Here is a 23,720-nt window from a genome sequence, read left to right as displayed (position 1 = left end):
TCAGCTTTAGGATCAGGATTCTCTCTGGACACATTAACTCACACAGGAAGGAACAGGCTTCGGAAATAACACAAAAAGAAAATATGGAAACTTTAAACATGCATGCTTTGGAACAGTTTCCAAACCCCTTATTTCCCCATGCTGAGCTGTGCACACAGTTAACTTTAATGAGAGATTTCAAGATGTCTTGACTTTAGAGTTAACAAGAAACCACATCTGCATATGTAGAGCTCTACAGAAACAATGAGAGTGTCTGTGCATGTAGATGGATGAAGGCAAGCGTTTATGACATTGCAATGGATTTCTTTTTACTTTAATACATAGTATGGAAAGCAAACGATTCATTGTTTGTGCAGTTGATGTTTTATCTGTATTATTTAATTCTCAAACTGCCAAATGAATGACACCAAACTACATACCTACCAAAATGAGTATTTTCTGCTGGACTTCATTGCCATTCTTCTTCAACAGTGCAAGAAAATTTGGTCCCACTTTATATTAAATAACTGTATGTACTATGCACTAGCATTTAAATTAACCATTTGATGCAATGCACTTACATTTACTCATTTAAAATTACCTGCATGTAATTACATCTATAATGAGACTGTCGACCCTTTGACCCCTTAAACCAACCCATCCCACCAAACCTGTCCTAGCCTTACCCGTATCACACCCCAATAGCAGCACAAGTGTTTTACAATACAAGACCATAAATACATTGTACCTTTTTTATGTAAGAACATAATAGTTAAAGACACCTAATATAAAGTGGAACCGAAAATGTGTAAAGCAATTGTACAGTCAATATTTACACTCAAAACTGAAGTACTATTAGCGATCTGGGATCTTAGTCTGGGATCAAAGAAAAGTTTCCCACAATTACTCTCATCGTAAATACGATGGTTCTGGCACGAAGGCTTGATCTCACATGTGCTCTGCCATACTATGCAGCAACATTCATGTTCCCAGGTAAGCATATAACAGTTCTTGTTGCAATGTCTCCTGGTTAACTTTTAATAACGTTTTATACTCTGAGGACAACAGAGAGAGGAAGCATGATGGTACAAGAAAGAGAAAATATTGGATCAGACTTTCCTTTCATCCGTTTCTTTTTGGCTCTTTAGACGAGCCAAACACATATCCGCCTATAAAACACTTCCATAAAAGTATCCCAGACAATTACAGCAGGATGTTCAGCGGTGAATTGATTAACATCAAACGCTGCATGTTAAAAGGAACGAGTCCACTGTTTAAAACGCTGAATTACGGCTGTTTCACATGATTTACGACGGAGCTTCAACGCACCCCTCGTGAGGCCCTTTGAGCTCCACATGGAAAGTGTTGCATCACAGAAGAGCCATTTTACTACCTAACTATGCTTTCGATGTTGTGATGTGACTCAGGATCAGTCTCTTTTGATTTTAGTGTGGGCTCCACCCTAATGATGACACCTCAGTAGTTCAGCAACCATTTCTGTGCTTCTGAAGCTCAAGGGCAAATGGGGTCAAAGTTAAAACTGCTGGAACATTGAGCATCATGTTTCAGCGCTTGACCTGTACGAAACAGCAGGAATGTTGGTGCTTCCCTTCATAGACTTCAGTGCATGAGGGAATGTAGACAACATGTCAAATGGCCTTTTGAGCTGTTAGACTGTGGTTTGCGAAAACTGTCTGTTCTCTCAGATCCAGTCTTTTTAATGGGCTCCATATGGAAGAGTTTTGGGAGAAGACTGGCATGTTGGGATGTGAGAGGATCTAGCCTTGCTTGTTCAGTTCTTCTCTGGCTTCCTGATATCCCAACAGACACAGGACTCTCCTACAGGACGAATTCACACAAAAAGTGAAAATTTGTCATCGTTTACTCTTTTGTCTCCAAACCTGTATCACTACATTCTTCTGTGTATATATATTATAGTAGTCTTCTAAATATGATGCCATAAGTCATTATTTACTGATGATTTGCTTTAGCTGTCAAAGCTAATTCTCCTTCCAGATATTCAAAAAAAAAAAAAGTGTGCATATTTCAGAGCTTTGGTGAAGGGGAATATTGTCCGAGAATAACATTTCAAACATCAGTCTGGGAAACACTTTATTTCCCAGTCTTTGTTACACATGTTCCATGTGTTTACTACAGTAATAACAGTAAATGATGTATAATTACATGCAACTAACCCTAAACCAAACCCTAGTCCAACCCTATAGTAAATACATGCTATTTATTGATATTTTCAGTGCTTAAATGTATATTTACACTGTAACTGTAACAAAGAGGCAGGAACGAAGCAGAGAGAGAATCCACATGCAAGCAGTACTTTAATAAAACAAACAGGTAATCCAGGGAAAACAACAGAACTCAGGACAGTAACAGTAACAGGGTACAGCAACAACAGCCGACAAACAACATCTGAAGCACAGAGGTTTAAATACACAGGCAAAATAGCTAAACAAGATAGCAAGGGGGCGTGGCTAATTAGAAACACCTGGGGAGACAAGAAACAAGAAAAACTACAAAGGACTACAAAACATGGCACAGAACAGGAAATAACAAAAGTCCACACAAGACGAGGGGAACACAAGACAGTAACAGCTTAAAATACAGTGTGCCATGCTGTCGTATTACTTCTGAAGTTTATGTAGTCATCAGGAACTGTCAGTGAATGGAAAAGACTCTTCAAAATGACTTCTTTTGTGTTCCTCAGAAAGAAAATAATAGCATTTGGGTTTGGGACGATATGAGGGTGAATAAATAGTGACAAGAGCTTCTGTTTTGGATGAACTATGCCTTTAAAACCAATACCCAGGTCTGACCAAATGCAGTTGGGCCTCCGGACTCCATCCTGCCCTGAAAACACTGTCTTGTTTTTGGCGAGATGCAGAAAACTCAAACAACAAAGTGGTTTCCACTTCTCAGAGGCAAACATTTGTTCTCTCCTGGCCCGTACGCCTGGTTCTCCAGCTCTCAGTCCTCTTTGATCTGGCGGCTGAGAGGTGCTGATCTTACAGGGCTGGTGGAGGAAGAGTGTTTGGATCTTGGCCGAGGACCTAAAGCTAGACGGTCTTTTGAACCGAAGACTTGCTGAGACCACCTCTGTGTCCTCCAGAAAACCTTCACTGCTCCAGCGGGATTGCCTCGTTGATGAGTGTAGTTGTTTTTAGAGCATGTGCTAAATTAATGGAATTTTGATAATTTGTGCACCAGATCTTCAGAGGTAAACTTTATGACTGCATCATGGGGGTGTCTCATCGTGGGCTGCTGTGACTGGAATGTCTCCAGTGTTCTGGATTCCTCATTTAATGCACATATTGATGAAAAATCTCCAGCTGAATGATTAGGGATATGCTACTATTAAATTTGTTACTTTGTGAAATCATATTATTTTCTTCATGCAGAACATTTAATGAAATGAAACTGAAAAACAGCCTTTTCAGAAATCGTCACAATAATGGAATCACAACCATGAGCTCGTTAACATTTGACATCCAATCATAACAGAGGTCATTTATCAAAGTCATAAAGGCACCTTAGCAAAATATCAGAGAGAGGATGACAAAAACACAAACATTAGGTGGCAGATTTACTAAACAGGACAAATTAGTGTTGGAGAGCAAAGTTCTGTGGATGATCTACTGACAATGCACAGATTAAAGAAGCTCATTTTCATAATGACCAATGCAATCTACCAAGAGCAACTCTCACAGCATGTCAAGCGCTAAATGGGTTAAGACATGCTTTTTTGGGCATTAACTAATGGTGCAAACAACATTAACAAGCGCAAACCTTAGTAAATCACCTTGCATGATTCATTTAAATACTCTCCTCCCATAAAGTTTGGTCCGAAAGGGAAACTCCTACAAATGCATGCAATAAAGTCAGCCGCAAAAATGCCTTTTCATTGTTAATTTTACACTGCATGTCTTTGTGTGCTGGTGCAAACTGTTAGTAAATCTGAATGTAAATGTAAATGTACATTTGACATACATACTGAATGTAATTTTTTTTTTTTTATCTGGCCCTATGACTGTTTTTGGGCCACAAAACCCTGGATTACAATAAATGTGTTGAATATGAATGCTGTGAATGATGTGAATATGAATGCTGTGAATGATGTGTTGAAAAGTAATTAAGCATGGTCCTAAAATAAAAGAGAATGTACAGGTGCGTGCGTGTGTGTGTGTGTGTGTGTGTGTGTGTGTATGTGTGCCCTTGTTTATATTACATTGTGGGGACCAAATGTCCCCATAAGAATAGTAAAACCTGAGATCACCTACATTGTGGGGACCAGCCAGCGGTCCCCACTTTTCAAAAGGCTTATAAATCACACAGGATGAGTTGTTTTGAGAAAGTAAAAATGCAGAATGTTTCCTGTGATGGGCAGGTTTAGGGGTAGGGTTAGTGTAAGGAGACAGAATATACAGTTTGTACGGTATAAAAACCATTATGTCTATGGAGAGTCCCCACAAAGATAGTGAACCAGACATGTGTGTGTGTGTGTGTGTGTGTGTGTGTGTGTGTTTGAGGACGCTTCTGGCTCATTGTGTTTTACAGAAACCAGACCTTGCAGAGAAAGCCACAAATCCACCTACACACGATTCTATATTCACAACATCATAACACGCTTTGGGCCGGTATACAGTAGTTGTGTCTCCTGAATTGCGTGTGTGTATCTCCCAGAAGAAACACTCTCCCACACACACACATCCACCATATAATAGGCCCTTGCGAGAAGAGCAGAACAGTGCACATCTTGGACAGGCTGTTCTTGTCAAGCCCACCTCCTCCAAGAACACAACACATGTCCATCTGTTAAATCCATTACAGCGGGCCAGAGCCGCACAACAAGAGCTCTGTCATTTCCTCTGCGGCGTCCCTGGGGTTTGAACCGCGTGTCTGTGGGGTGAATCACGGACTCTTTCGCTCTGTGAACGCATTAGACTGCTGTTTAAAACTACCTACCTTCAGCTGTGACTAACAGGTGCACAAAGAAACATGAAGATGACACTGAACAAAGAAGGCTCTAGTTTCTTCCCAGCTTTGAGTCTGCAATCGTATATTAAAGGCGAAAGGCTACTCAACAAGGGAGTCACAATTAGCAGATCTTCAAACATACCTACACTACTAGTCAGAGAACTGGAAACATCTACTCATTCTGACTATTTTCCACATCTTAAAGTATGTAAATCTGTGAATAATGAAGTCACATGAACGAAAGCTCGCTCCACTGGCTCCTGGTGCGGTTTAGGGTGGGGTATAAGATCCTGCTGTTTGTGTTTAAGGCCATCAATGGTCTGGCCCCGGCCTACCTCGCCGAATTAGTAACGGTCTATCAACCAGCCAGAACTCTGCGCTCCTCTGAACACACCTCTCTGGTCATTCCCAAGTTCAAATATAAAAAGTTTGGAGGCCGGTCATTTGCCGTCCAGGGCCCAAAGCTGTGGAACGCACTTCCAGCACACCTACGAAGCATCACCGTGTTGAGTGTTTTCAAATCACAGTTGAAAACACATCTATTCAGACAAGCTTTTAACACGTAGCTTCCGATTCGACTGCTATTTTTATGTGCATTTATGTTTTTATATATTGTTGTCTAGTGATGTTTTTACTGGAAAGCGCCTTGTGCACCTGGCTGTTGTAAGGCGCTCTACAAATAAAATTTGATTGACTGATTGATTGAAAGCTCTCTTATATTTGAGCTGGATTTCAGCTCTGCTCATTTTTGTTTTGTGTTTACTTTATTATTAAAAATAATCACTACTGGGAAACTGATTACAATTTACTGCTATCGTGTGAATAATATGTACTCATGTAATCCATAAAAAGTAAATGTAATCTGATTAGGAGCATTTTATAATATAATATAATATAATATAATATAATATTTTATATTATATTTTTTTATTTTTATGGATTACCTGATTAGGAGCATTTTAAAATATAATATAATATAATATAATATAATATAATATAATATAATATAATATAATATAATATAATATAATATAATATAAAATAATATAATATAATATAATATATAATGTAATATAACATTAATATATAAATAATATAAAAGTACTTACTGTTTGGAATCTGAGTAAATCTTGTAATTATATTCCAAACAGTAAGTACTTTTATATATATATATATATATATATATATATATTACATTTTAAAATGCTCCTAATCAGGTTACAGTTACTTTTTATGGATAACATGATTACATTAATCACACAATGGCAGTAAATTGTTCATAAATGATTGATTCTCCCTGATTCTCCTTTTTTCTCTGCATAATTCACTTGATGTTGATAACAAAGAATGAAACATATTTTCTTTCTTGTAGTTTTTTTATGATTTATATGGTACACAATCCCAGTTAGTAAAAGTAATCTAAAAGTAATCAAAATATAGTCCGAATGCATTACCTAAAATAGGCAATCTAATAGATTACGTTACTAATTATGTAAGTAATCTACCCTGCACTGAGAATAATATCCTCATACACTGTAAAACACAATTACTGACTGAACAGCAGACAGACGTTTAAACTCCGTTGGACAAATTAAGGCCGTTGGCTTTTTAAAATCTTTCTTAAACAAGGTCTGATAAATGAACAGTAAAATCCTCTGAGAAACAGCAGAAATGGGCTTTGGAAATGTGCAATGAACACTTTTCATGAACATGGTGTTCGGGATACAGGCACACATTTGTAACAGAAATCTTTTTTCTTGACATTTTAGACGTGAACGAGCCATAAGGAGCTTGTGTGTCGATGATACGTTCTTATTTCCCATGAATCAAGCAGGTAATTTCAGCCTGTGGAAATGCTGACTGGCCGGACAGGAGTGTGTAAATGAGGGCTGGTGGGTAATAGACCCCTGATGGTCTCTGTAACCTCAAGCTGAAATACACGTTCATATTCTTTTTTCTTTTCTTTTTTTGCCATATAAATAAGTGTAACGATGTGGTCAGCAGCCACAAAGACGAAGGAGATTTAAAAACAAAACAGGCTTTATTAATAATCCAAACACTCTGAATGAACATGCAGGAGAATAACGCAAACCACACAGGGCTTTATAAACAGTGGTAAAACAAAGGAATGTAAACTCACATGTGAAAATAATACGCAACTATTGCAACAAACAAGGACATAATCAGTAACCAATGCCAAAACTAATCAGAGCAGGGAAACAGGAACTAAACAGAACATCACATATGTCGAAATAAGGGTCCACTTTTAACAGAACATAAACCTGACAATAAGCTCGCTGGGCTATTGTTGGTGTAACTGTTAGTTCTGATCCTCGAATCTGCGAGAGTCTTTCTAAGACTGCTGATATTCCCCAACAGTATCCAGCATCAGCACTGCTAGTCTCGTTCTAGACAGGCTGTCAGTCAGTGTAGTTATATTGTTACGCCACTAGGTGGACTGTCTTTGAGTCATTAAAGCACTTTTGAGTCGCTTTTTGCTCGCAGGTTTCTCTATTCGCCTTATTTTTAACGGAAATACGGACACAACCAGTTAACGGTATTTTGTGCGAGACTTCCGGTCACTGGCGAGCTAACTCACTTTTCACCGTAGCGGTTAATCAAACAAGTCTTCGTAACAACTAACTCATCGTTATGGCGTCGAGGATGACCAGGATTGTTTGTGCAGTTAGAGGTTGTCATAATAACTGGTACAAAAGAAAGATTTACTTGGAGCAGGAGTGTTTTAATCATCGAAACGCGTACGAGAGCTGAATGTGGACGCGAGGCGCCCTACGACCTTTCCCCCCCCGCCGAAGAATGAGGAATCCCTTCGCCTGTGGTTAAACGCTTTAAATTTGAAGAAACCACCGAAGCGACCGTATGTTTGTTCTTTTCATTTCGTGAAGACAAGACCTACAGAAGACCACCCAATACCAGAAAAGTGGTAACCCAATAAAAACTCCAAGGAGAAACAAAATCATTATAGTAACCCCTGTATAAAATCTAGTGATCATGGCATCATGACGCATTTATTTTGTATGATTTACAATTATTTATAGCCATCTATTGCTATCCTGTACTTTGGTTGCATTCTGATGGCATTATTAATACATTTGACGTGAAAAAATACCTCCATAGATATATTAGTCCCGCGTTGGCTCGACCGTGTTTAGGGCGGTGCTGAAGGCGCCGGTGAGGTTTTGGCACTCTGCCAGCTAGATGCATGAGTGTTTCAACCGGGTCCGGTACCCGAACTGGGTGAGGCGGGGCTTTAGTTCTTTGCTGTATTCATCTGCTACGGCATGTGTAACATTTTTCTGTCAACTCTGCATAATCCTTCACGATCGATATCGTTAGTTAGCCCAGGGAAGCGAGGAAACGGAAGTGCCGCACAAAAACCGGAAATTGGACCGAAAATCGAAAATAAGCCGGATAGAGCTCCCCGTACAGCTTCGGAATAGATATTTGACAACACTGTCATCAAAACTCGTTGGCGACTCACCCCCCTCCCATCTTCTCCCGCTGGTTGTTTTCAAAGAAGCCGGCGAACGCATGGAGCCATGTCCACTGTGGTATGTATGTATGATACACAGAAGGCTAGCATATAAATGTTTACACAGTGTACGTGTGCAGTGCCGTAAAGCAATTCGTTACATCGCGAGACCTGATATCACGTGATACTTCCTGACGCTGAGGCCGGTGGCCCAAAGTTGCAAGGGTGGTTTTTCCGCTCACAGGCGCTCGGGGGTGCGAGAAGACCACCATTCAACCCGAAAAAAGTAATATAACCATTCAAATGACTCCGAAGCTGTTCAGTTAAGGTAAATTGAGCTAAAAAAAACCTGCTTAGTTCACATTTAAACCGTTCATTCAACTAATGTGTTCAAAAACATTGATTCATTCATTAATGATTCATTTAACATTGAGCGCCAATTTACTAGGCTCAACCGACCAGCAATGTGTCACCAGGGTAAGACTGAAGCTGATGCTTCACTTCACAGAGAGCATGGCATTGATTCAGTGCATTGACCAGCGCTGACTCCATTCATGGGAAATACTCTTAAACGATGACAGGATGCTATGACAAAGGTTTCGCTTTCCTCCTTTCCAGTTGATCTCTCTCTCACTCACTGTCTGTTTAGGCTTGTTTAGTGCCACTGAGCATCGGTACAAATCACAATCGTAGACTTACAATTAAGAATTAAGTAAAAAAAAAAAATGTTATTTTTATTAACGTATTTAACATTCAGTGCACATGCATGAAGTGTAAAACAAGAAGGGATGAAAAAGAAAGAAAACATATGAACATCGGTGTTGCTGTGGTTTGCTTGCATTCCTCTGCAGTCGGCTTGTCAGTATCGCTGTATTACTGCAGTTATCACAACAGCCCTGGAAACATCTCCCAGTTCCAGAAGTCAAGAGACAGACCTGTGCTTCAAGTTAAGTTTTTTTGTGTGATATTCTTTTCGAAAAGAGTTGGAAGGACATGAGTGTGGGTAAATAATGGCAGAATTTTCTTTTTTGGGTGAATTATTCCTTCAACCTTCACAAATTAATGACACACAAAAATACCTCATTTAGGAATGAATTTTGGCTAGGTCAGTGCTGGAAGCGTTAACAGCTACAGAATGAACCGCAGAGCAGAGAAAAGCAAAAACCCGGACATTAAATCCCACATCTGTCCTGAACAATAACACAATCCATTTAGCACAACATAAAGCCCAGAGTCATTCCAGAGCAGGACAAACATGAAGTGGTCATTATGGAAATGATCCGGCTGTGTGTGTGTTGTTTAATTTGTGTGTTGTCAGTCGATTTGTCAAGTTGTCAACTTTCCACTCACATCAGTGCTTTTATGGGATTGCGCTCTCACGCTAATTTGTCCTGTTTAGTAAACCTGGACTGGATTTCCCGAAACCTTCTTATCGCGACATCGTTATCGTTAATACGTGTTTCCCGAAACGTTCTTAGTTAAGTATACGTTCGGAAGGTTGGTCTGGACCTCTCTTAGCTTCACCTTATCACTGTTGATCTCAGTCTATACGAATATAATAATTCTGAAGTTGTAATACACCCAGACAGGGTTCAATTAGGCTACTCAAGTGTTTTCATGCAAAGAATAAAACTGTCATTACACTGATTTTTGTTAGCTTTTTAATTATATTATGCAAAAGTACATCAGCTGGCAAACCATTGGGCATTAAAGGCTTAAAGGGTTAGTTCACCCAAAAATGAAAATTCTGTCAGTAATTACTCACCCTCATGTTGTTCCAACCCCGTAAGACTTTCGTTCATCTTCAAATAAAAGTTAGTAAAGACATCGTTAAAATAGTCCAAGTGACTACAGTGGCTCAACCATAAGTTTATCAAGCGACGAGAATACTTTTTGTGCGCAAAAAACAACAAAAATAACGAATTTATTCAACTATTAATTTTCGTCTGTGTGGGCCTGAGTGAGTTATCGTAGTGTAACAGCTCAGCGCTTCTGGGTTGTACGTCAGAACGTAGGCTCACTATTGGCCGACGCTGGTCATGTGTGTGATGCGTCTGATGTACAACACAGAAGCGCTGCGCTGTTACACCGTGTCCTAACTACACGCGACGCGATAAGATTCCAGCGACAGACAGTGTGTCTGTCCCAAGGTTATAATCGTTAACGAAAACTAGGTGGGAAAAAACATTGTCGTTAACTGAAATAAAAATAAAAACGAGATATTACAAAAAAACGATAACTAACTAAAACTGTAATGTGTGTTTGGCAAAACTAACTAAAATAAAATAAAATTATAGAGTAAATGTCCTTAGTTTTCGTCTTCGTCAAGGTCTTTCATTTTTTAACGCTATTTAAAACACGCTGCATTTCCTTTCCCTGCTCTCCGCCTCTCTGTCACTCATATGCGTCTCTCACATGCGCGCGCACACACACACACAGCACCTGCCCTCCCCTCCGTGCACACCGCGTCTCCATGAGAACGTGTGTTCGTTCGACGTTGAAAGCAAGTTCGCGAAAGGTTGGTATCTCTATCTCGTGAACACCTTTACACAATCACACATTCAAAAGTGGTATAAAAATATTTTAAATTCTGAATATAATTTTGTCAGTGTGTTAATGTCGACCCGAGAAGCGATTGCGCCTTCTTTAGAAAGTTAACTAGTCACAAGAGGTAAAATGCACTTTTTGGTTGTGGTTGTCGATGTCAAACACTATAAGCTGTGATTCAAATATGAAATAATGTTTTGTCATTTTTTTACTTTTACACTGAATGTTTGCTGCTTCAATCCAGATGAGTAGGCTATCGACTGTATAAGGGTAAATTTAGTATAGGGTGTGGAAATTGTACAGCTGTGGTATTTGTTTTAGGGTGTGAATTCTGTATATAGATTTTTGGTATGGCGTGTGGATTTTGTAAGAGGTAAAGGAATTTCAATGGGGTGTGATTTTTTTTCTAAAATTGTATGTTTTTGTTGAGTTATTATTACACAATACTTTTTCTGACCTTTTTGAATCTTGCCCCTGACAAATAACCCAAATTACAAAAAAGACTAAAACTAACACTAAAACTAATAAAAACTAAACTAAAACTAAGCATTTTCAAAAAATAAAAACTAAACTAAACTAGCAAACCCACTTTAAAAACTAATTAAAACTAAGCTGAATTTGAAAACAAAAAGTCAAAACGAAATAAAAATAAAAACTAATGAAAAATGCAAAACTATAATAACCCTGGTCTGTCCACACTAGACGCGACGCAACTGTGAGACGCCACAACGTCAATCAAAAATCACAGCCAATCAGAACAGCGTGTGGGCGGGGTCTCGCGGCAAGTGCACAGCACTAGAGAGTAATCTTGACGGCACTCATGGATAAGTAGCTACATAATCAAATTCACAAATATTACACCATTTAAAAAAATACATAGGCTATTGAGTTACTAAAACAATATTTGTCAAAGAATACACTTGTTTGTTCACAGTTTTAACGTTCTTGTTTCCATTTGTTTAATTTCAAGATCTGAGGTGAATTATATCCATTGTTGCTTTCACAGCTACAAAGCTGGAGCACTAAATGACATTCAAAGTCACATTACACGCTTTTAACATTAAATAAAGCACATAAACAGTACCTGAGATTATCATTGCCACACTTTGTGTTTGTTGTTCCAGCGCGACGTCGCAGAAAAATAGAAACCGTTTCTAAATTAGACTCGTCGCGTTTCGCCGTCGTGCCTGGTTAGGACAAACACTCTGATTAACATGGAAAATAACCTTTAATCGCGTGTAGTTAGGACACGGTGTTACACTACGATAACTCACTCAGGCCCACACAGAAGAAAATTAATAGTTGAATAAAGTCGTTATTTTTGTTTGTTTTTTTTGCGCACAAAAAATATTCTCGTCGCTTGATAAACTTGTGGTTGATCCACTGTAGTCACTTGGACTATTTTAACGATGTCTTCACTAACTTTTCTGGAACGGCAAGTTTCGATCCCTTTAGAAGCCTATGGAGGAGTGATCCAGCTCTCAGATTTAATCAAAAATATCTTAATTTGTGTTCCGAAGATGAACGAAAGTCTTACGGGGTTGGAACAACATGAGGGTGAGTAATTACTGACAAAATTTTCAATTTTGGGTGAACTAACCCTTTAAGAGTCTATTTAAAGGGAATGATTGTGGTGGGGAGTTTGCTTAAACTATGGCAGCGATACAGTGAATAGTTGTGCTAAATCAAAGACGGCGCCGTCCGCGGAGCGCCTTCAAAGGCCAGTGAAAGCATACTGTCAGTTCAGCCCTATTCGGACGCTAATTGTTTCTCATGGGGTCATACGGTATTTTCATCATTTACAGGGGTTAGTCTGTGATTTTATTGCCGTCCGAATCCAGAAAGTCAATATTTTTCTCCCACCACCGTGTAAAAACCCCAGATTGTCAGATTACCTAATGTTTTTGGACAAACACCAAGGTCGTGTGGTAATTTAATTGCTGTCCGAATCCACATCTCTGAGTTTACAAGAGGAGATCACTTCAAAATTCATTGTTTAAATCCTTCATGATCACAGCTGAGCAACATACATACGATAGGCTTTTATTACTGAAATTCTGGAAAGTAGTTACAAGAACAATATTTCATCACAGCTCCACCTCAGCGAACGAAATGGGAACGAGAAGAAAGCACGTAAACACTTGAAATGGGCCGTTATTGAGGCAGCAACATATGATACAGTTTTTAAATATGTAGGCTAGGCTATTATAGGCTATTATAGTTTGGATTATTTTTATAATATACTAATAAATGCAATTTCAAGTATTTCTGAAGTGATTCGTTTTATAAAGAACACCGCTTTCCCACATAACGCAGTGAAGCAGACCCTGCACGAGAGAATAATTGATTCTCGAGTCATCGATATCAGCAGATTCAGCAGCATCGCCACGGACAGCACCGGGTAACGTCGCACGTAAGAAGGTTTATCTTAAGTAACCTCCTAAGGTATAGTTTGGGAAACACGCCTAGAAATGGTATACATGTAGTTAAGTTACACCTTTAGAGTCTTCGTAGCGTGCTAAGAGACAACGTTATCGGGAAATCCAGCCCTGGCCCCCTATAGAGTCAAGCAGCAAGGTTAAGTTACTGAAAGGCTTAACGCTAGCTGTGATCATTGTGATTATATATCAAAAATCACACCTTTTTAATGCTAGAGTATATTTTTCAGAATTTCTCTCAACAGTGGCAGTTTCCACAAGTAACCCGAGGCCTCTGACTGCTAGTCAGTTTCATCTCTATATCCCACAACTGCAAATTTTCAATGTAATTTCTCTTTATTTTAACATCCTGCAAGACAAGGAGCCTCTAAAAGAGACCCTAGGCCCAAACAAGATCTTAATCCTGCCTTAGCCCAGACTTTGCTATAGTTTAGAAAGGCCTCTGCATCTGGACCTAGTGCTTAAGTCGTGCCTCATCTGATTGAGAGCCTTATTTTCACGTTACCTTATGTAAACCTCGCTCCAGACCAAGGCGATATCAGTTAGCTTCAGCTATTTACATTTACATTTAGTCATTTAGCAGACGCTTTTATCCAAAGCGACTTACAAATCAGGACTAAAATTAAGCGAGTCATCATGACGAGGCAAAAAACAACAACAACGCAAGAAGTGTTCAAAATACCAGGTTCAGGCATTATTCAGAGTAGCATAAGCACGATAAGTGAGGTTTTAAAGGGAATTTTTTTTTATTTTTTATTTTTTATGAAGGTAAGTGCTCACGGAAGAGATGGGTTTTCAGGTGTTTTTTGAATGTTGTCAGGGATTCTGCATTCCGGATGAGGGTGACTGGGGAGAGTGTTCCACCAGCATGGAACTGTGAATGAGAATGTTCTGGAAAGTGATTTTGTGGCTCTCTGTGATGGAACCACGAGACGTCGCTCGTTGATCGATCGTAGGTGTCTGGTAGGGATGTAGGCTCGTAGGAGTGAGTGAAAGTAGGAGGGAGCTGAGCCTGTGATAGATCTGTAAGCAATGTGTATATTACTCTGCATCAGGTCAATAACTAGTTGGCATGTCTGTTCTTTCTTAACAAGCTATATGTGTATAGTGTTACAAATGAATTAATGTATAATTATATGCGTGTATCGTGTGTACTTAGAGCCTGTCAACATTAGAGCGCCACCCTCAGGATGAATTACTCAAGGACACTAGACCTCTGCCAAAAGTGTGTGCGCATGTGTTTAGCGATTACAATATAAAGCTTACAATCTGTTTATCCTAAGACCCAGAATCTGCCCTGCCTAAATTTAAACTCAGTGTTTAAAGTGTTTAGTGCAACAGTGTTTAGCAAATATTTGACTTTGGAGATGAGATTTGGTCCCTGTCCCATGTCTCTATGACCTGTCTGCTGGTCAATGGCCCTTGAAATATCAAACTTAAATAATGCATGGACCAATCACAACACTGGCTTTGAGCAGCCTGCGTCACATGACATTTCCACTGTAATACATCACCTCTGATAAATGGCGCGGCACGCCACGAGAAAATCATGAGTGCAGACAGCATTCATATTTCATAGATCCGTGTCTCTTAACATTTGCTTTGTCGTAGGTCTCCGATGCGGTGCACCCACATTACATTTGTAATGCGTGGCAAAATACATAAGCCAAATATAATAAACATTTTCTCTCCTCGGCTAACAGCATGACTGCTGTCTCATTTATCTTGTGAAGCATTATGAATTCAATCACATTTTCTGAAAAATGAAATTGAGAGTGATAACAACGTTAGCCGCGCTCTCATTTTTACACACACACACACACACACACACACACACACACACACACACACACACACACACACACACACACACACACACACACACACACACACACACACACACACACACACACACACACTGCATACTGACTCCACAGAATCTCTCAGCCATACATTTATTGACAATCTAGAAATCCTTTACCATAGGAATAGACATGGCAAAATGACAAATGTGTAATATCATCATTATTCTCCTCGAGCAATGACATTAAAGAGGCCATCTTATGTTTTTTAGAATATGACTTATCGTGTAGTGTGTAATATTGTTGTGTGTAACAAGAGCAATGTCTACTTTTCCCCTTTTCATTGTTTTTGTTGTTTTAGTAATGTTCCATTTTACTATTTGTGTTCGTTTCTGGGAGATGTGGAAGATTTTATTTAATTTGATTGAATGTGCACTATTGGCATACACATAGAAAATGATACATTCCTATTATTCAAATCATTTAAATGATTATTAGGCTGCATAAATTAGGTCAGCCGGAACCGGGAACACTTCCCATAACACCCGATGTACTCGTTACATCATAAGAAGAATGGCATCTACGCTAATGTTAGTCTTTCTGCTTATTCCGAGGTTTACTGTAATCTAGGTGAGATTGTGTCAACTAGACTCTCATCAAAGGCCTCATCGACACGACAGCCATCGGCACTGATCCTCAACAAACTCGTCTCCATACCGGCGTGACCCTGATCTTAAACCAGATGGAACTGGATAATATTCGGAATGTTCTGATCCAATCTGACCTCTGACCTGTAATGCTCCTGGATCATAATCATACACTGTTCGCTCGCTGGCCAGAGGAGAACTGAGAGACTGAGTCTGGGTTCTCCCAAGGTTTTTCCTCCATTCCATTCCTCCAAAACTCCACTCAGAGTTTTGGTTCCTCACCACTGTCGCCTTTTTCACCTTAGTTGCCATTGGCTTTTGGCTTGCTTAGTTGGGGACATTAAATGTAACATTTAATTTAAAGGTCCCGTTTTTCCCTGTGTTTTTGAAGCTTTGATTGTGTTTACAGTGTGCAATATAACATGTGTTCATGTTTCGCGTGTAAAAAACACAGTATTTTTCACACAATTTACTTATCTGTATACCGCTGTTTTCACTGTCCTAAAAACGGGCTGATGACTTCCTTGTTCTATGAAGTCCCTCCTTCAGAAATACGTAACGAGTTCTGATTGTGCCAGCGGTTCCTGTGTTGTGATTGGACAGCAGCTTAGCGCACGTTGCCCGGAAAGGTCACACGTCTTACCATAACGAGGAGATGCATGCGCTCAGTGTTATTGTAAACATGTCTTTAATATTACCCTATCAATTAGAGCCGGAATCAGACCCGGAGAACATTGATGAAGAGGATCGAGTAGACTTGGACTCCGGGATGAAAATAACAGCGTCTCGACGACATGGCGACAAACACACTCTACAAACGCAACTCTTCCTCTTCTCCGTGGGAGCGCAACAAGACCACGCCCCCTTTTTTTGTGTATTCCTGTGGGCGGAGGCTAGTCAAAAAACTGTTCTAGTGACGTCATTAAAGCAGGAAGTAGAGGGATGTAGTCCAAACCGATGTAGGCTTTGAAAGGGGACTTCTGTTAAATAAAATATCTCGCTTGGCATTGAACTTTGAGCTTTATAATTTTACAGGTATTATTTATACTCTAACAACAACATTACACACTAACTAAAGTTTGAAAAATGGGATCACGAAGAACAGGACCTTTAATATTCAACAATAATATTGATTTGCCTGCATTTACACCATTATATGAAAACTGAACTGAGCCGGACGACGACATCACAGTTTTCTCCAGAGCGGCTATATATATTTACATTTACATTTACATTTTACATTTACATTTATGCATTTGGCAGACGCTTTTATCCAAAGCGACTTACATTGCATTCAAGGTACACATTTTACATTTTGTCAGTTCTTGCTTTCCCTGGGAATCGAACCCATGACCTTGGCGTTGCTAGCACCAACGCTCTACTGTTTGAGCTACAGGAAAGCCCGGATATACAGGATATATATATAAATGAACTAAATTAATAACTTTTTTACAACAGAAATGAACCATCACTGAACTTACTTAAGCTGGACTGTGACGCTATTTTCTTCTGGAAACAAACTTTGTTGCATTATTCTCCTGTTATCTCTGTAAAGCAGCTTTGAAACAATATGTATTGTAAAAAGCGCTATGGAAATAAAGCTGACTAGACTATTGAACCTTAAAAAAAAATATATATATATATTGTCATAACACTAGATAATCAATTTAACTAATGTTAAATGTACTAAATTGCAACTTCATCATTCGAACTGTGTCTAATAATGTACCAGACGCATTACAGTTCATGCTGACTCATTTAGTTTAGCTTTATTCTGAGGAGAGAGAGAGAGAGAGAGAGAGTCAGCACACAGATGGACAGATACAGGGAAGAAACGGAAAGAAACTGGATACATCATCAAAGATTGAGAGAGAGACGCACGCAGGGAAGGGGAACAACGGAGCGGAGCATCAAAAGAAGAAAAGAGGGACTTCCTGGAGAGTTTATGAATCTTGGGAGTTTAACAAGCCACCTATGAAAACATTGATGATGGTGTGTGTGTGTGTGTGTGTGTGTGTGTGTGTCAGAGTAATTCATCCCCCCCCCATATGACTCTAATGCGGCCCCTGCGTGAGGCAGAGGTCAAAGGTCAGGATCCTTCATTCACTTCATATGTGATTCAGCTTTCTGGCCAACACTGCATTCATACTGTAGAGTTCATTCCTCAATGAAGAGTGCGTTAATAACCCGAGCAAATGAGCATTCAGAAAGAAATAGTCTATTCTGTGAAACTTTAACACACAGTGAACGTCTGGAATGAGGACAGAAGCTGTAAAGCTCCAGTAAAGTCAGGACATATGCTCAACATGTGCTCTAGATCACGAGTCTTCTGAAGACATGAGAAGAACAGAAGAAAGTCATGCATGTTTGGACTGACACGAGGGTGAGCAAATGATGGCAGAATGATCATTTTTAATCTGTTTCTGGTTTAGAAACTGTTCTCTGTCATAGAATATTGTTTTATTCTCTTGGTCTGTAGAAAAGCACAAATGTTCTGGTACCCAGGAACCAAACACTGATCTGAACCTGATAATGATGCATCAAGCAGAATGGATCTTGAGAAGAAGAGAGTCATTACAGAACATATTGTACAACAGTTTGTCCCAGGAGCAGAAGGACGCCTCATTTACCCCTAAACGCTTCACTGTAGCTTAACCCTATAAAACATGCAGTATTATATTTGATGCAAATATTTCTAAGGCCTCTAAATGATGAACGTGATCAAGACTTTGCATCTCCTGCAGTTCTCCTGTCTCTGATTGATAGTTTAGACTGTTTTATCCAGTAAAAGTCTGTCAGTGTAACTGTACAAACGTCCTCCTTCAGCTCGAGCTTCACGTGTCTTTCTGTGTCAAATCTGACCTGATTTATCAAGGAAACGCAAGAATAACTTTGATATTGTTATTATATTTCACCTGGACTGAAGCCACTGAGGTTTACTCGATCATCCAGACATCATTTATTAGAAAAATATGATCATCAGGCTTTTGAGGAAGGTTTATTTGTTCTGTTCTGTATTGCATTGCATTATATGATTTAAAACTACAGAGCTTTAATCATAAAACTAAGCATTTAAATATCATTATTTATTGGCACATATTGATATTTATATGCATTTTATGCAAGTATCTCCTATACTGCTATAAAGATAAAACATTCGATTTTTCTATGATCTATTCTATTCTATTTCTATATCATCAGGCTTTATGGGCACATTTGACTAAGGTACTAATATGCACCGTTTAGGGGTAAAATAATGTACAGAGGTGATCTTTTAGAGGTTCTGCTTCTAATAAAAGTATTTGTGCACAGTTAGTTTTCTGTCAGAGAGCATTGGGTACTTCAGAGAACAAATGAAACTCTACATTTGCAGTGTGTAAAACATGGAGCAGCTCACCTCAACCCCATCAACCACACGCTGCCTCCAACAGAAGAGTGTTGAAAATATCAAACCACATTAATCTCCCCAGCTCTCTCTCTGTCATTACACTCAAAGCATTCTCGGCTCAAACATAAATAAGCCCAGAGGCCATTCGTGTTGCAGGCAAATCAACGTCGAGCAATCGGTAAAACATTGAAAACAATCCATCAGAGCGTACTTTTGCATCTGTTCATCAGCGGTGACCAGGATAAAGTCAGACCCGATCGGTCTGGGCCATTCATTGGCGGCGTTGTGGAATTACCTATTGATTTTCCTCCTCAAGCATTCTGAAATCTTTCTCTTTTTTCTGACAGAGGTATTACAGAGACAAAGCCTGAACGTGCATAATAGCCACAAAGATGCTTTTCTCTCCCTCTCTCAATCCATCCACATTATCGTTCGGGATATCTGGGGTCACTGAGAAATGAATACTTTTTAATTCAGCAAGGAAAAATTTAATTCTTAAAGCGACAGTAAAGACATTTATAATGTCACAAAAGATTCTATTTCAAATAAATGCTGATCGTTTGAACTTTCTATCCATCAAAGAATCCTGAAAAATAAAATGTTTCCACAAAAACATGAACTGTTTTCATCATTGATAATAATCATAAATGTTTCTTGAGCATCAAATCCTCATATTAGAGTGATTTCTAAAGGATCATGTGACACTGAAGACTGGAGTAATGATGCTGAACATTCAGCTTTGATCACAGCAATAAATTACATGTTAGAAAACAGATGTTTTAAATTGTGATAATATTTTTAAAAGAAATGACAGTTGTTTTGATCAAATGAATGCAGCCTTGGTGAGCAGAAGAGACTTCTTTCAGAAACATAAACCAGTCTTCATGACTGTAAACTTGTGACTGGTAGTGTATTGATCTGCAGGAACACTATCAGACAGTTATTGACCTTCTCACGGTGACCAATGCGCTCTTTTCAGCCTCACCTCCATTTCCAAACACTCTTTCTGTGTCATCAGCGAGAGAATCCAGAGAATACTGACTCTGCGTTCCTCTGTTCCTTTGCTAAAAATACTCCCAACATCACACACACACACACACACACACACACACCTGCTGATGGCACAACGAATGTGAATGTGCACACCAGTCAACTTACATACACAGAGCTGAGAGAAAGATGTAAGGTGCTTCACGCAAACCTTTTTTTGTGTTAATCGCCTCTGCTTCGTTAAACGCTAAACAAATATCATTCGCACAAGCATCTCTGGAAGATTCAGGCATTGAAGAAATGAAACATTAAAGCATAAAGCGGCGTGATATTAAAGGCCACTGCATGGGCCCTGCATTGATGCTCACATCAGCATTGATTTTCCTCAAGGGTTCTGCATGAAGAAAGCTTTGAGTGCTTGTTTTAGAAAGCTGAAGGCAGATCACTGCTCATGTGTCAGGCTGTTAGTGACGGCATCTACAAACAATTATGAATTTTTGAAATAAGATATTGGTAAATCTTTAAGCGCTAATAATAGCATAGTTTGACTAACTTAAAATCAGCCAATTAGCTTATTTTAAATTCTAGCTTGTCATTGTTTAAACAAATGTTTTCATTTGTCACACTGCTGACTTGGCTAGATCCCAAGCTAATGAAACCATAATCACCATTACACTCTAACAAATTGCAGTAAAATTTACAGCAACTTACTGGCAATTTTGGTTGCCAGTAAGCCTGTAAATTGTACAAGATTACCGTAAATCATAAAGTACAATTATACTGTAAAATTATACAGCACACCTGTAAAAGCAGCAAAACAAGAGCAGCTGTGAATTTACAGTTCTTTACTGTAATCTTTACAGTAAGTGTTTAATGTTCTGTTGGGATTTATAGCGTGTCTGTTGAGTTTTGTGGGTCACCATTGTGTTGAAGAGCTTGAGCTTCAGTCCAGGATGAAGAGATGAGAAACACTGATGTTTTGCTGCATGTTGCTTTATATAAAGGCAGTGACTGTATTTACCGATGCATTGATGATATTTTTGTTAAGTTCTTCGTCTCATGCATGTGTGCTGTTGTTAACTAACAATTATCTGCATGGGGATTGAGTTAAATTGATGTTTTGTAAACTCATTTAAATTAATTTTATTTTTTAGAAACATTCTTTTTTTAGTCGACTAAAATGAGAAAGATCACAGTATAAATATGAAATGAGTTTACACAGGTTTTAATTCATACTGTAAAGATTACAGTAAAGAACTGTAAATTCACAGCTGCTCTTGTTTTGCTGCTTTTACAGGTGTGCTGTATTTTTACAGTCTAATTGTAGTTTATGATTTACGGTAATCTTGTAAAATTTACAGGCTTACTGGCAACCAAAATTTCCAGTAAGTTGCTGTAAATTTTACAGTCATTTCATTTTTTTTTTTATTACAGTGACGGTGACTTCAAAAAATTACAGTAATAAACAATATAATTTCTTACAGTGAGATGGTTATAGACAACTTCATAATGTAAATTCGCAGTAAAACAAGAGCAGTAAATTACTGTGATGTCAGCATCGTTTTGCTTCACTGTAATTCGTAAGAAAATGAACCAGCATTAAATGTACTAATGAAACACTACTTAAGACTGAAGAGAATCTACTTTATAAGGGGAATTGTCACAGCATAACAGGGTTGAATAGAAAGCACAGAGCAAACCAAATAATAATGAATTATTATGCCATGATGATTTAACGGGTTTTCAACAAACAACAAATACTGTCCACTAAATATTAAACAGAGTCTATTCGATGCAATATTTTATCAGTAGCAAATTTTGGGCACACCGAAAACAAATAGCATCGTTTGACTTCTGCCAGTGGACCGGATTACAGGGCCATTTATTTCACTATGAAACAAAAATCTGCCATAAATCGCCACATGAACTCGGAGAACGCGTAATGCGCGCTCATCTCCCGCTGGCTGCTCGCGCGCGCGCACACACACACACACACACACACACACGAGATCCGTAGATCCACTCACCTCTCTGCTGAGCTCCACAACTCCGCCATAGCAGCCCGACGAGCACGAGAAAACCAGGTGTGTTCATGTCCCAATCTTCCTGTTGTTCATGAGCGCTCGGTCGAACACCAGGAGCAGTCCAGGATCCTTCAGGAACTCCTCCAGTGACTTTGGGAAGTTTGGGCAGTTTGGGACGCTGGTCTGGCAGAGCCCTCCTATCCCGGGCGCTTTGAGGAGGGGGCGTCCCGTCCCGAGATCACATTCCTCTGCAAATTTCCTCTCCAGGAAAACTTCTACAGAAATATCTGCAGAAATAATCGCTAAAATCAACATAAGGGATAAATATTGAAATATATTCTGAACTCCATATATTTTTAATGGATTAAGTGGCTCAAATTACTTTATTTTATTCAACAAATTACATTTGTTCACAGTTTTGGATAAATTGGTATCCCTGTTAACCATTCTGGCATAGTTTTTATTATGTTATGTTTTAGTTATTATGAAATAAATGTTCTGTTTACTAGCCAAATAACACCAAGCAGCACTTTAAACTGTAGACACTCTCAGCAATGTAAAAAATAATAATAATAAAATAAAGGTACACAACTGGTAGCTGTGGTTGCCAGCATCATACAGTAAAATACAGTGTGTTACTGTTTTTGAAATTAACAGCTAAATACCATTTTGTCAGCTACAGTATAAAACATTTTTTTTTGACATTTGATGTTGTCTTTCCGACTCTTTTTTTGCATTGTTTTGTGTTGCAAAATAGTTTTAATGATTAAATGTGAAAATTCTAAATAAAAAAAATACTATTATAAATAACAAAGAGCTATAATAACATGGATCACTTTTATGATAATTGCATAACATTTATGAAGCTGAAAAGGTCCTTGTTATTGTATTGTAAAGAGTGACCAAAGCATATTTTTTGTTCCACAGAAGAAAGAAAGTCATGCAGGTTTAGAACGATGTAAGAATGCGCTGAACTAATGAACTAATTTTCAACAACAGGGATGAGACAACAGAAAACTAAATCCAATAAGTGCATAATGTATTCAAGCTGTGATGCATGCTGGGAGGGGAGCTCACAAACCCTTCACAAATCAGCACGATTCTTCCATATGAGCTTGTTTGCTCAGACTCGGTTAGGCTAGTTGGGACAGTTTTTGGAGGAATAGCATGTGTTTAAGTAGATTCAGTGTAACTCACAGTCTCTGGACAGATCTTTCCCCATGCATTATGAGCTGAGCTCTGAGTTCAGGCGCTTCTGGACTTCCTCTGCTCCCTCTAGTGTTGGACTCACAGATTTGGTCTCCTCTGCATATTCACCAAAAGCAGACAGTCCTCATTTGGACAAAACGGAAAGCATGACCTTTTCTAAACAGACATCTATAGGCAAACACACACTGTCAGTGATTATAATGTTTCAGTTCAT

General features: G+C 38.8%; 1 protein-coding gene across 4 annotated transcripts in view; it reads right to left on the bottom strand.

Annotated features, from left to right (window-relative positions):
* Positions 1-22,442, bottom strand: part of lama2 (laminin, alpha 2) — a 220,791-nt gene extending 198,349 nt beyond the window's left edge. For all 4 annotated transcript variants that reach the window (XM_084432101.1, XM_084432103.1, XM_084432104.1 and 1 more), the window contains exon 1: positions 22,301-22,442. In XM_084432101.1, the coding sequence (XP_084288227.1) occupies positions 22,301-22,367 (67 nt within the window). In that variant the 5' untranslated portion in view covers positions 22,368-22,442. The remainder of the gene's footprint in view (positions 1-22,300) is intronic.
* Positions 22,443-23,720: the final 1,278 nt, after the last annotated feature.

This window comes from Rutilus rutilus, assembly GCF_951802725.1.
Source record: "Rutilus rutilus genome assembly, chromosome: 15".
NCBI lineage: Eukaryota > Metazoa > Chordata > Actinopteri > Cypriniformes > Leuciscidae > Rutilus > Rutilus rutilus.
Note: the sequence above shows the minus strand (reverse complement) of the source record. Positions and strands in the feature narration are given on the sequence as shown.